Genomic DNA, 13750 nt, shown 5'->3' on the forward strand with positions numbered 1-13750 from the left:
AATCATAAGGAATAATAATTTTGATACATTACATGAAAAAATTATTTTTAACAGATTAATAATTAATAATAATTAATATAAAGGCAATAATTTTTAAAACATTGAAAGTTTTTTACCTCTTTTCATTTTAGAATCCTTAAATAAATGTTTTTTTACAAATAAATAAATATTATTATTTGTATAATATTATTATTTGTATAATATAATTATATTATAAAAAATTATTATTTGTGCAATAATTAACTACACATCTTGATAGATATTTTATGCTTTAAATTATAGTTTTATTAATTTAAAATAAGTTCATTTCACTGGAAAAAAGAGAATACAAATTTTCCAATCAATAATGTTTTAAACTACTGAAATGATACATTATTACATTATGGAATAATAATTTTTTTTTTTTTTGTAATTATTTATATTTATAGTATATATTTCAATTTTGGGAATAATTTTGTACCAAAAATGTGTTTTTGTCCTCTCACCTTGGAAAATATAGGTTTTTGCCACTTTTTGCCAATTTGCTTGGCAAAAACCTGTTTTTGCCAGGACGGTTTTTACCGGTATTTACCATGGTTTTTTCCGCCTGCGGCAAAATCTTGCCAACCCTGGTCAGAAGTGTTTTTCAGCGAACAAGTGATGAAAAAGAAACTGACCTGTTCTGTTGTTTCCAACACTTCCGATTTCCGAATTCGTTCTTAAATGTTCATTTTAGTTGATTAGTATTTCCATTTCTGGGCCCGTGACCTGTTAGTGAGAGCTTAATTTGAGCAATGATACGTAGGAAACAGGTATCAACTGAAAATATTTATTTGATGTAAATAAAAATAGAATGGAAATTACGAATGAATGACATGAGCGTCTGAACGACGCGGTGTTTGTAAACAGACTGATCAGATGAGTCTCGGCGATGGTGTTGCCAGATTCAGTGTCTGAAAGTTTCAGTAGAGTTGAGTGATATTCTCACATATAAGACATGTTAACTTGATTCAATCACGAGGTACCTTTTGATAGATGAAGGTTGGCATGGTCTTTCCCCACATTGGTGACCCGGACGTGATTTGAACATGCTGTAACGCCCACTTCGCCGAAATCTTGACAGTAACGCCCACTTTGTTGGATGGTACACATTAAACAGTTGACTTGTGACTGTGACATAATCCATCTCCTCACATTGTTACTGCTCAGTTTCAATCATACTCAACATATACACTCGACTGGTAAAGGCAACAGAGGAGCGAACACAGCTGTGAAATTAATACATCTCTCACATTCAGCACTCAAAAACCCAGTGACCTTAATTGCAGCTCTCACGGTCTTTCACAAGTACAGCAACTAGTGGTATCCATCCATCGAATTCTATCCCTGATAAAATTCTGGTGATATAGTATTGTGGCATAACTACCACTTTCCATTACGAAAATTAAACATCAATTCACTGGTATATAAGACATGCTAACTTGATTCAATCACGAAGTACCTATTGATAAATGAAGGTTGGCATGGTCTGTTGGTTTTTCCCCACAATAGCATAGAATCTGAATAATAGTACAACAGAATAGAATATATGGTTACAAGTGTAGGATCTAAAATAAGCTTTGAATACTATTGACACTATCATCTCTTGGTTGTATGACAGTTTTTAACACAGTGAAACCTTGGTTGGTGGGCACTCTTGGGACTTAAAAAATTATCCTTTTTTGAGAATTGTCCATTATACAATAAAGAGAGTCATTATACAATAATGAGAATTGTCCATTATAAAGAATACAATAGCAAAGACAACTCACACCATAAATTGTTCTTAGAATAATTGCAGCAATATAAAAATAATTAGTCTATTATAACTATTAACATTGATAATTTTTTAAACTTTACAAAATACAATATTTACAGTACAAATATAGTAGATGGGAAATTCTGATAGGCTGAAACTGAGTTTGTTTGCATTGCTGTGAGGCATACTGTTGCTTATGCAGCAAGATCTCATACATCTAAATGCATATAGCTACCCTTTATCAAGTATGTGTGCTAAATATAAGTATATGCATGTGCTTAAACTAAAAAACTGTTCTGAATACTGACTCAAGTTACATTTCTCAAGAAACAACTGCAAAAATAAAAATGTAACATTTTAAAGAAGAAAAAAAATTGTTCCAAATACATATACTTTTCAAGCTCTTCTAAAGCATAATGATTATTTAAAATGCCCAAAATGGAATTGAGTTGTTTCTCAAAAAATAAAACTTGAATTATTTACTCTATAAAAATATATAAATGAAATATGTAATTGATCTATTTGAAACTCGCAATATATATAACTTTAAGCACAACTTAGTTTTTCAGATTTTATTAGGTTACTGAGGTGAAATACATTATTCTAAATTAAACAAATGATATTTTGATGGTTTTATTCATATTTTACCTGGTTTTATTTGCAACCACAACACTTAAATATGACATCTGGAGAGAAGCCCCCCTCCGCATCCTCCCCTGCACAGGGCTACTTGTGAAAGCGAGCATACTCTTGCAATAGGTAGAAAGTTCCACCTGTAGCCAATTTTGATGACCAATAAAAGAAAAGCAAAATATGAGATAGAAATAAGTGATCACAAATGTAATGTTTAAAAAAAAAAAAATAACGATATCTGACATAAAAATAATTACTTATTAATTTGAAACAAAGTTTATTGTTTTCAAAATCAAAATAGATTATATAAATGAGAATTAAAATATTACTTTAAAGAGGGAAAAAATCTTTATTATGTTGAAATGTAAAAAATCAAAAAAATTAACGAAAGAATGAGCAATGAAAAATGCAGAGATAAATAAAGCTAAGAGTGGCATTTGCAGAAATTCTAACCGCAATATGTTATCTTCTAATTAAGAGGCTTGATTTTCCAGAACTATTATATTTCCTTCTGATACAGAAATCTAAGATTGATTATGAGAAAAAGAAGTCTTGAAATCAAACGTACTATGTATATTTTTCTTTTTTTTTTTTAATTATTATTTTTCCCTAAAACATGATATGTTATAATAATAATAATATAAATATTATATAATATAATATATAATTTTTTTTATAATTTTTCTTATATTAACATTTTTGAACTAAAAAAAAGATATTTTTATTAAAATTTAGAAGCAAAATCATTAAAATACTTTTCACGCTAAAAGTTGCCAGTAGAAAGAACGAAGTGGTCACCAATAAATCTACCTCTAGTATCCAGTGGCCACCCCATAAATTTCCCAGACTTGCCCTTTAAGTATAGACATTATTTTCTATGACATTTTATTAAAGTACTCATGTTTTTATAGAACAGTGAAATTCAACATGCCAAATATACCAGAGTATGATGCTCAGTTCTTTAGAGTTCAAGAATTCATCAACAATTGTAATGGCGAACAAGTTCGATTTGCACCTGATATGTGTACGTATTCACTTTGTTTGAATTTTTTAAAAAGATATGTAATTTTAAATTTTTTCCTATCATTTTCACATATTTATAAAATGTTATTTATTTATTTCGCATATTTATTAAATATATTGATTTTTGTTAAATTTGTAATATTCGTTTATAACATATTAATTTTATTTATTTTGCTTCTAGTTGTGAGACTTTGTCATCTAGTTACCAGTAGTTTAATTGAAAGACAACAGGTATATATTTTTCTTTTAAAAATAATTTTAACTTTTATATCTACTGTTCTTTTTGTTTTTGTACAAAAAGTTATATTTTATTTGAATACATTTATTATAAGATATTTTTAAGGGGTATTTTTGTTAATTTTCAGACTCTTTCATAAAACATAAAATTTCTTTTAAAAAAATTACAATTGTCTTTTTTTGAATTTGATTTTTTTTTTCCATTGAATCTTGAATGCAATTTTCAATGTACTCTATCGAAAATAATTCTGTTAACTCACTTAAAAATATTTATCTCAATTTGAAAAAGTTTTATCTCAATTTAAACATATATATAACTTTTATCTCAAAATGTTTTTCTGTAAGTCTTAAAAAGTGACAATATCTGGTTGCATTACAGTTTTTTTTTTAAAGAGAAAAACAGTTTCTTTTTTTAAGACATTCAATATGATATAATTCTTAATTTTATGTGGATAATATTTAATAAATAATGCAATCAGATATTTAGTGACATTATAGCCTTCAGGGCATGTTATCATTTACAAACTTCCATTAATTGTGTTTTAATATAATCTCAGATAAACCAATTAGTTTAATTTTTATTGTTATTTTATAGATTAATTTCATATAAATTATTTATATTCTCTTCATTTATGTTTATATAAGTATTTAAAATTTTTACTTAGGACATGAAAGCATTCATAAGTTTTGTTTTTAATTATTTTATATCTTCTCTTTTACTCATACTATAGTATATGTCAAAGAGTAGTTGGTGATATTTTTTTCAACTTAAAAAATATATTTTAATACAATTATATTGAAATAGATTTTTGATTATAATGCATATTTGATTTTTCAGTATATTAGAGGGATACCTCTACTTATCAAAGCAATCCAGAAAATTCAATTATTTCCTTCTCAGTTAACTACAATACATGCCTACCTATGTCAAGTATGTGTTTTTCATGTTTCTAATTGGCCACTATTTATATTTATGAATTTTAAAGCACATCCCTTTTTTGTAATTCTTTAATTTTTAAAACAATATTATCTGTTTTTTAAGAGACACGGAACCTTTAAAATCTTAAAAATGAGCTTTTCTATTTTGTTGTCCTTTTTAAATGTTGAATTATTCTTTTTTTCTGTCCTGTAATTATACAGCATTCCTTAGAGGCCATGTTTCATTTTCAAAAAAGTATTGAAAGAATAATATTTAATATACTTATTTTATTGAGCATAGTTATAAATATTCTATCGTTTAAATTTATCTGTTTGTCTATAATTGTTTAAATTAGCCTATAATTATTTCCTTTGGTATAGTAGCATATTTTGTTTAGTATGCTTCAGTATAATATCTGGCTGAGTTTCAAAATTATGGGTACTAACAGCAAATATGGGACAGAAATTTAAACAATGTTAAATTTTTACAATTTTTGGGTAAAAGTGTGGTCTAAAACAAATAATATGTTAAATAAAGCTTTTTTTTAAAAAAAATTCAATGTGAAAGTTATTTATTATTCTTAGTTCGATATAAAAATAGATTTTCAGAAATATTTCAAGAAATTTTTGCTTGCGACCAAATTTTTTAAATTGCATTTGGAAGTGTGAATTAATGTATCCTTGATTTAGAAACATGTGAGTAATTAAATTTCTAGCATCAAAAATTTAAAGAAAAAATCATCGTAAAAGTTCAATATCTTTTCGGGAATTATTAAATTATAATTGACATTCAGCATATTTTGTAATCGTTTTTTTAGCTTTGTCTGCTGTCTAAATGCATGAAGCCTGCTTTGCAATTTTTGGACATTGATGTAACAGACATCAATAAAGAGGTAAGTTAAAACTATACTATCTCAACAAATTTATTTATTCTAATATTTTTATTGATACATTAGTTTTCATTGTAACTTTTCTATTATTATTTTATATTTTCATATTCAACTTCTTCTCTTCTCTTGGCATTGATTTTGTGTTCTTAAATGTTTTTATTTTTCAAAATGTAAATTAAGTGCATTTTTTTCTATACACTGTTTTAAAAAGTTAAGTTTATTTTTGTATTACTTTTTATTGTTAATTATTTTTTTTATTTTAGTTCAATTCAATTAGCTCAATTCAAAAATGTTATTAATAGGTTTTTTTTATAATTGCTTCATAAAATGAAGCTAAAATAACACATTAGAATTCTTACTGTTTGAACTTTTTACTAAAATAATTTTTCACTCACATAATGAAGTAGAAAATAATTTATAAAACACAAACTAAATCCTGTAATCATTGTTCATATTGGCACTGATGTACTGTACTGTACTTATACTTATTGTAATAACCAAATCTGTGTCTCTCTGTTTTAACATATTATTTCTATTTCATTACAGATTTCATTGATCCATTTTGCCTTCAAATGTCATTTTAAATTAAGTTTTTTATTTACATATATATTCTTTTTCTTTTAGAAAGGAACATATGACACTAAGAATTTTCTCCTTTATTATTATTATGGTGGAATGATTTATACAAGTCTGAAGAACTATGAGCGTGCATTGTATTTCTATGAAGTAGTAAGTTGTAAAGATTAATTAATTCAATTACAACTGTAATTATAAAGAGTACCCATAAGGTCAAGGAAACCTGATATCAGGGTTTTGAAGGGTTCTGAGAGTAGGGAAAAAGTCAGAGATTATTGTTTTTTTTTTTTTTTTTTATCAAACCTGAAGATAGGAAATCTTAAATTTTTTAGTTCTAGCCAAAAGTATCCAGGCATCCACCTAAAACATAGTATGGTAGTATTTTTCTAGGTTTGGTCTGATTTCCTAAGCTCCTGTGGAAGGAAACCTGAACTCTGAGTTGTATGTGGACATTCAGGAGAATGCTACTCTCCTAACTTTGGCTGTATTTTAGTGAAGGTCCACTTCTCTTCCAGCACCTCCTCAGATCCTCTCACCCCATATAACATCTTTGTGACAAATTAGAATGCAGAGTAACTAACCACCTCTAATTTTAGCTACAATAGCTGTCTGATAATCAATTGCTATGGACATTCTCTCCAAAGATATTCGGGCTCTCATTGATGCAAAAAAAAAAAGAGAGCCAACATCATTTTAATGTAAGATAATTCTACATGAAAGAAGAAGAAAAATTTTGGTCCATACTTTAGGTTACAAGGATTTTGGGCATATTTGTTAAATCTGCTTCTGACTTGAAAAATACTAATTTTCAGATTCTTCGCAACATTTGTTTCTGAGTTATACATTTTTTAAATTTCACCAACTCTTCATGAAATTTTTGACAGTTGTAACTTTAAAGTTATTTTACCTAAAGAGCTAAATTTTATGTCAATTTGCCTTTCATAAGGTTTTGCGAAATTATTTTAAAAAACATTTTTTTTTTTTTGTTAAGAAATTAAATTTGAGGTTTTGAAATAGGGAAAAAAGATGTTTTCAAGTTGAACATTGACAAATTATGCAGAAAAACCAACATTGCATGTTATTTCAAAAGCAGTTCTGATTTTAATCATTAATTTTATGTTTTGTTATCTAACTTAATTTAATTTATTGGGGTAATTATCCTGCCAGAATCACCATCGCATATTTAAAGTCATTTAATTTTTCAATTTTTATAAAAATTTCAGCAGGACATTAACTTTTCATTATTCTTAATTTTTCTACTGTATTCCAGTCTGGAGCATGATAAAAGTAGCTTATTCAAATGCATATTTTTTTATATTTCTTACCATTCTATCTTTTAGTTGCAATATTTAATATTATAAGAGTGTATAAAATTAATTACAAGATGTTTTCAAGTGTTGTTAGTTGTACACTTTTTCCAAATGTTCTGCACTTGATAAGTCATATCAAAGCATTTATGAAACTAATGTTGATAAGCGTTTTGTTTTAATTTTCTTTCTTTTTTTTAAGGCAATCACTACTCCAAGCATGGCTGTAAGTCATATTATGCTAGAAGCTTATAAGAAATACATACTGGTGTCCTTAATTTTGTATGGAAGGGTAAGATATCTTATGTACACCATTTTGCTAGTTTTTTTTTTATTATTATTATCATTTTTTAAAACTTTAAAATGTATTTCATTTATTAGATTCCAAATCTTCCCAAATTCACATCTCAAGTTGTAGGAAGATTTATTAAGGTAATCTTCTTATTTTTATTAATTTATTTACATTTAAGCCTAAATTTAAAAAAAAAAAAAAAAAAAAACTCATCTGTAATTTCTTAATTTTTAGCCTCTTAGTCAAGCTTATCATGATCTTGCTGTAGCTTATAGCTCTAATAGCCCTATTGATGTGCGAGCTGCTATTACCAAACATAATGAAGTGTTTGTCCGAGTAAGGAAATGTAGATTTTTTTTTTGCAACTTTTTCTTTTACCTTTTGTTTATTAAGTAAATTTATTCAATTCATGAAGTTTCTAACTTTTCTGGTTTGTATTTCTATTGTTGCTTTCATTAAAAGGCTAAATAAATTTTGAGTTATTACATTTTAAAACGGTTGGCATAATTGCTGCTTTACCTAATACTTTTTAAAATAATGAGATTCTGCATACCCTGAAGTGTAGGCAGAAAATTTTGTTAATTCATAATTAAATACCAAAAATCTTAACGTGAACTAAGTCAAAGTAGCTCATGATAAATTTATGAGGTATAGTTAAGCATGTTTAATTTCTTTTTAAATTAATACTTCAATTAATATATTTTTTTAAGTTGCTGAATATGAAAAGCAAAAACTGTTTATTACTAATTAAAAATTCATGTTTTGAAAAACTGTTACAAATTAAATAAATTTTTTACCACAACAACCTGTTTTGTACCAGGTGATTCATAGATATTAGGATTCTACAATTTCATGACCAATGGTAAGATTTTTGCAGTAAGCTCTCTGCTGCGTTCAGGCCGCTTTTACTTCCGGAATGAGCTGGTACTCCTTGAGTGATCAAACCCAACTTCCTTACAGTGTGCGTTAACAACTAAGCCACCAAAGTGTCAGTTTGAAACTTATAAAAATCTGCCTGATTTTTCCTGCTGAAGTTTGAAATTACTGACATATTTTGTATGCTAAATTTAATTCTAATTACACTGCCAGATGGGGTAAATTTTTTGCTCTCAATTCGAAAATTGCTTTATTCTCATATAGCATATTAATTTCATGCAATTTTAAGATAAATTCTCCTTTTTATTATTGTTTTAAAATGTGTGAAATTCCTAAAAAGGTTGTATACATTAAAACAAAATGTTAATTATTGCAATATTGTGTTATTGTTATGAATAATATATATAAATATATATACTTTTTTCTTTAGGATAATAACATGGGTCTTGTAAAGCAATGTATGTCCTTTTTATACAAGAAAAATATTCAGAGACTAACAAAAGTAAAGAAATTTATTCTATTAATTAATCAAAACAATTTTTTGTTGTTATTATTCTGTTACATAGTAAAATATTAGTTCTAGAAAATTAAAAAAAAATCGTTATCATTAACACATTAAATTTTAGTATCACATATTTGTTTGATATGTTTATTTGTTAAGTACGAATTTTAAGTTTATTAATCTTTCAAAATATTTCTTTAGTGTTTTTTTTTTATGTTCTATTTTTTCTTATCGCTCTGATAATAAATATTTGAAAATTGCACTCATTGGGCATATTTGTTCATAAGTTTTTTTTTTTATTGAACTTTTTTGTTTATTATGTATAATTATTACAACACTTGAATTTTAAATTGATGATAACTCTAGAACCTCCATTGTATCCAAATATTAAAATTGCTGAATATTATGGGTTCCTAAAGGATCACACTCTTTTCTACGAAATACAATGCATTTTCTTAAGGATATAGTGCTCTATTTAGTTTATTTGCTCTACCCTTTTTAAAGTTTAAATTTAACTCTCGATGGTAATCCACGATTTGTGATGCTGAGGCTGTATGATGTGAAGACAAGACAGTAACAAGGTAAACTTTATTTAAATGAGGTGAAAAATTATAATTACTTTGATAGGATGAGTCAGTATAAAAAGTTCTCACGGATCTAAAATTGCAGATTTTAAGAGCAGTATAATGCTTTCAGAATTGTGTCACACTTTACCAAAATAATTGCCTTTCAATATTTTATAAATAAATTATTCTAGCCAAACTTGGATTAATAATGATAATAAATTAATTCTTGAACAAAAATTAATAAATCTTGTATTTTTTTTCAAATTTAGTGCACACTCTTTTTTTCTATAATGAAACACATTAAAGATATCTATAACATTGAAATAGTGTAGAATAGTATTTAATATATCACACCAATGTAAATATAGAACATTAACCATACGGTAAGTGTTTTATTGTGATATTTCCCACAGTGATGGGAAATTGCTAGTTAAAAACCTGGTTTTCTTACATTAACACTAGCAAATTTTGCTACTGATTTTAAATCAATGAATAATTAATTTTTAAATCAGATATATATATATATATATATTTACCAGCCTAATCATCTGATAATATTACAGTAGAGAATCAATTATCCGGGATGCTCGAGACCATCCCGGATGTCTGAATTTCTCGGTTTTCTGGATCGACTAAAAAATTTCGTTAATCGATGTTTTATCGAACCCTAATTACAAGGAAGGAGTGTAACACATTTTAAAGTAAGGTAAGAGAAAAAAAGAAAAGCACTCCTAAATTTAAAAATAAAAAAAAAATGGTAGAAAAATAACATTTAAAAGAATAAAAAAATTTGCAAGTTTAGACAGGAAACACAAGTTTAAAAAATACAAAATTCTCATATTTATTTTTTAAAAATAATTACAATTCCTGAATTAACTAATATAAACAAAACCAATGATTGAATAACGCAATATATTTCATACCTAATTATACGGGGGGACTATAAAATAAAAGGAAAACTTATTAATCTAAATAAAAACAACACGTGAAAATTATTGAAACGATAGCTAAAAAAGGCACTAACATAAATATTAATACCCGTAACAAGGCAAGATCAATAAGGTGAACGGAATTTTTAAAAAATAACCCTAATGATAAATTTTATGAATAAAAAAAAATTATTGTGTACACATTGTTTATCGATCTTCTGTTCACTGATATGCATGTGCATTGCATTTTCTGCACCCCCTCGTAAAACAAAGAGAAAGCAAAACCACTCCTTTGAGTTTGATTGACGGCCTAAAGGAGAAAATAAAACATTTGTTTCTTCCCTGCCTCCTCTCGATCTAAAGATCTTCAAGGTCACAAAGGAAATGAGGTTTCTCTGATTAAACATGGGGGGGAATTCTCCCCTTCCTCACATTTTCCTCTACTCTACTTCAAGGATGAGTCCAATTTCCGCTTTTTTCATAATCGTTCTAATTTAAGATGGTGGGAAAACCGAGCAAAATATTTCCCGGTCGATTAGCTAAATATAGTAAATTGGTTCAAATCAGCATACATTAAAAAAAAAATTATTATTTGTTTCTCTGTACAAAACAATTCTTTCTTCTATATTGATCTATGTTAACTAGATATATGTTTTAAAATCATTTGTATTCAATTGAAGTATGTTTATTACTGGCAAATTAAATTACATACAGCTAATAGGAAATTAAAATTAACCATTCCCCCTCCCTCTCTCTCTCTTCTCTCTCTCTCACTCACTCACTCACACTTCTAATTTATTTGTCTGTTTTGAAATATAATAATTATCTTGTATCCCATTTTTATTATTTCTTTGTATAAAGCCTTTACTATCAATTAAACCGGACTTTAAAAAAATCACAACTCACAACCTGAAGCATATATTTATAGATAATATTGTATAAAAATATTTTGCACTTGAGGATTTATTTTTTTAAAAACTCTAGTTTTTAAAATTAATGATTTTCCTAAGAAAATAATAGTTGCTTTAGATTTTTTTTTAAAATTATTGATCTTTATCAATCATAAAATCATCAACATATTAATATACCTTATTAAGTCCATAAGTATATAGTTCTTTAAATCTTCAGTTACTTAATTTTCTTTTCTTATTTTAGACATTTTTAACCCTTTCCCTAACTGATATGGCTAACAGAGTACAACTATCTGGACCACAGGAAGCTGAATTTTATGTCTTAAAAATGGTAATCTTATTGTGTTTTTTTTTTTTTTATAAATTTAATTTTTTCTTTTTTATGTATTGAGTCTTTATATAGTAGAGGCTCAATAATTTGAGGTGGATGAGGTCCGAGTCTACCTCGAACTTTCCTAAACTTGAATTATTGCAAACTTAAAATTTGATAAATATTTATATAAAAGGAAATAAAGCAATCTTTAAAATTCATTATTTAATTGATATTATATTTAAAGAAAATTTAGTTACATTAGAGAATCAAGATGCATTTTCTGCATTACACCAAGTTACAATATTCATTATATTACTGCATCAGGTTTATTGTACTTCAAAATATTTGTCTAATGTTTTATGTTTTAACACACTGCTCACGTGTTTCAGCGTTTGACACACAAATTTATTTCTCAACATTCAGTTGTAGTAATTATTGTAAAACCAATTGTAGTAATCGTTCCACCTGTTATGTGTGCGTTGGTCATTGTTTGGGAGCAAAACTTTTTTTTCACTAACTCGGATTTATAGGAAACTCGAATATCTACCATAAATGAATTTATTTATTTTTTATGCTGAATAAAGAGTTAAATCTTTGTTAATGGATCTTTAGTTAAATCTTCGTAGATAGATCCATTAATTTTTTAATTTTACATGCTATTTTGAATAAAATGATGTATGAAATGTTGTGGAAATTCTTCAACTTTTCAAATAATATAAATCACAATGAAAATTTAAACAATTAAAAGTGTTCATCTCATTTAAAGTAAAAAATATTTAGTTTATGGATAGTAATTTGCTATTAAGAAATATTACTATTTAAGATAGAAATTGTTTTGTTTGTTTATTTTTGTAAGTTTTTTTTTTTTTTTTTTTTTTTTTTTTTTTTTTTTTTGGAAAGTGATACGAATATGAAACATTTAAGGATAAAAACAGAGACATTAAACTGCTTATCATTTGATTCACTCACTGCCAATCATATATGTGCTTATTTTTTTTATATTTTATTAAAATTTAAGAAGCCTAGCTTGAAAGAAATACTCTTACAATTTTTATTAAATATTGATTAGTGATTAGGTTGTATTCTTTAAACATGTTTAAAGTGTTATACTTGACTTTGCAAAAGTCAGGAATCTTTTATCACAAATGTTTAGTTGTTAAAGGTTTTGATGAAGTTTCTGTCACAAACAAACAAAGTACCCTAAGTATCCTTTACTGACTGGACAGATTTATTTATTTTTTTTAGTTTTACTGTTCTTAGATTAAGAAATAATCTATAAAATTTGCTTAGTCTATTTTGAGGTCCTTATTAATTTTTTGTTTATCAAAAACTGCAATTTTTATTCAGAATATGTGATCAGAATATGTACCATCTCTCATGAATGGAACTTTGTTTTATTTATTGGCATGTGCTCTTCAAAATGAAGAGCACTTTTAACTGTGAAAAATTACTTTAAAAAATATCTTTTTTTTCCACTTTTTATCAGAAACTTTAATGTTGGTGTTTTAAAGTGCCAACACTAAAATACTAACTTTATATATTAGTATAAAATTTCTACTTCTTACATAATTCTGTATTTGGCATAACAAATTATTTGCTAAATTAGAACTCTTATAAAAAAATTTTGAAATCTATTTGAATATCTTAAAAGTCATTCTATTTCCTAACCAAAAAACCTAATTGAATAAAAAGGATATTTCAGCATTATTTGCGAGTGACATTTTTCGTACCTTCTTTGATACACAGACTGTTTCTTTAATGTCAAAATAATTAAAATTAACATTTTCAAATAATATTTGCAATACAAGTTGTATATATATATTTTTTTTTATATGAAGATTGAAGATGGTCAAATATTTGCATCAATAAACCAAAAAGATGGTATGGTTGTATTCTTGGATAATCCTGAAAAATATAACTCTCCTGCAATGTTCCAGCATTTGGAAGATGAGGTATTTTGAATTAATTTTGTCTTGGATTAATTTTATAATTATATTTTA

The 13750-nt window shown here is 26.3% G+C and overlaps 1 protein-coding gene across 6 annotated transcripts in view; it reads left to right on the forward strand.

Moving 5' to 3' along the window:
* The window catches only part of CSN3 (COP9 signalosome subunit 3), a 33071-nt gene that overhangs the window by 5363 nt on the left and 13958 nt on the right, over positions 1-13750 (forward strand). For all 6 annotated transcript variants that reach the window (XR_006226459.3, XM_016056100.5, XM_016056098.5 and 3 more), the window contains exons 3-13: positions 3322-3434; positions 3615-3664; positions 4509-4601; positions 5407-5481; positions 6103-6207; positions 7564-7653; positions 7743-7793; positions 7888-7989; positions 8960-9031; positions 11682-11768; positions 13589-13702. Coding sequence is in view for 5 of the 6 variants with exons in the window: in XM_016056100.5 (XP_015911586.1) it covers positions 3322-3434; positions 3615-3664; positions 4509-4601; positions 5407-5481; positions 6103-6207; positions 7564-7653; positions 7743-7793; positions 7888-7989; positions 8960-9031; positions 11682-11768; positions 13589-13702 (952 nt within the window). In the remaining variant the exon portion in view is untranslated. The remainder of the gene's footprint in view (positions 1-3321; positions 3435-3614; positions 3665-4508; positions 4602-5406; positions 5482-6102; positions 6208-7563; positions 7654-7742; positions 7794-7887; positions 7990-8959; positions 9032-11681; positions 11769-13588; positions 13703-13750) is intronic.

Source organism: Parasteatoda tepidariorum, chromosome 2, assembly GCF_982258835.1.
Source record: "Parasteatoda tepidariorum strain Cologne lab strain chromosome 2, Ptep-v5.0, whole genome shotgun sequence".
NCBI classification, from domain to species: Eukaryota; Metazoa; Arthropoda; class Arachnida; order Araneae; family Theridiidae; genus Parasteatoda; species Parasteatoda tepidariorum.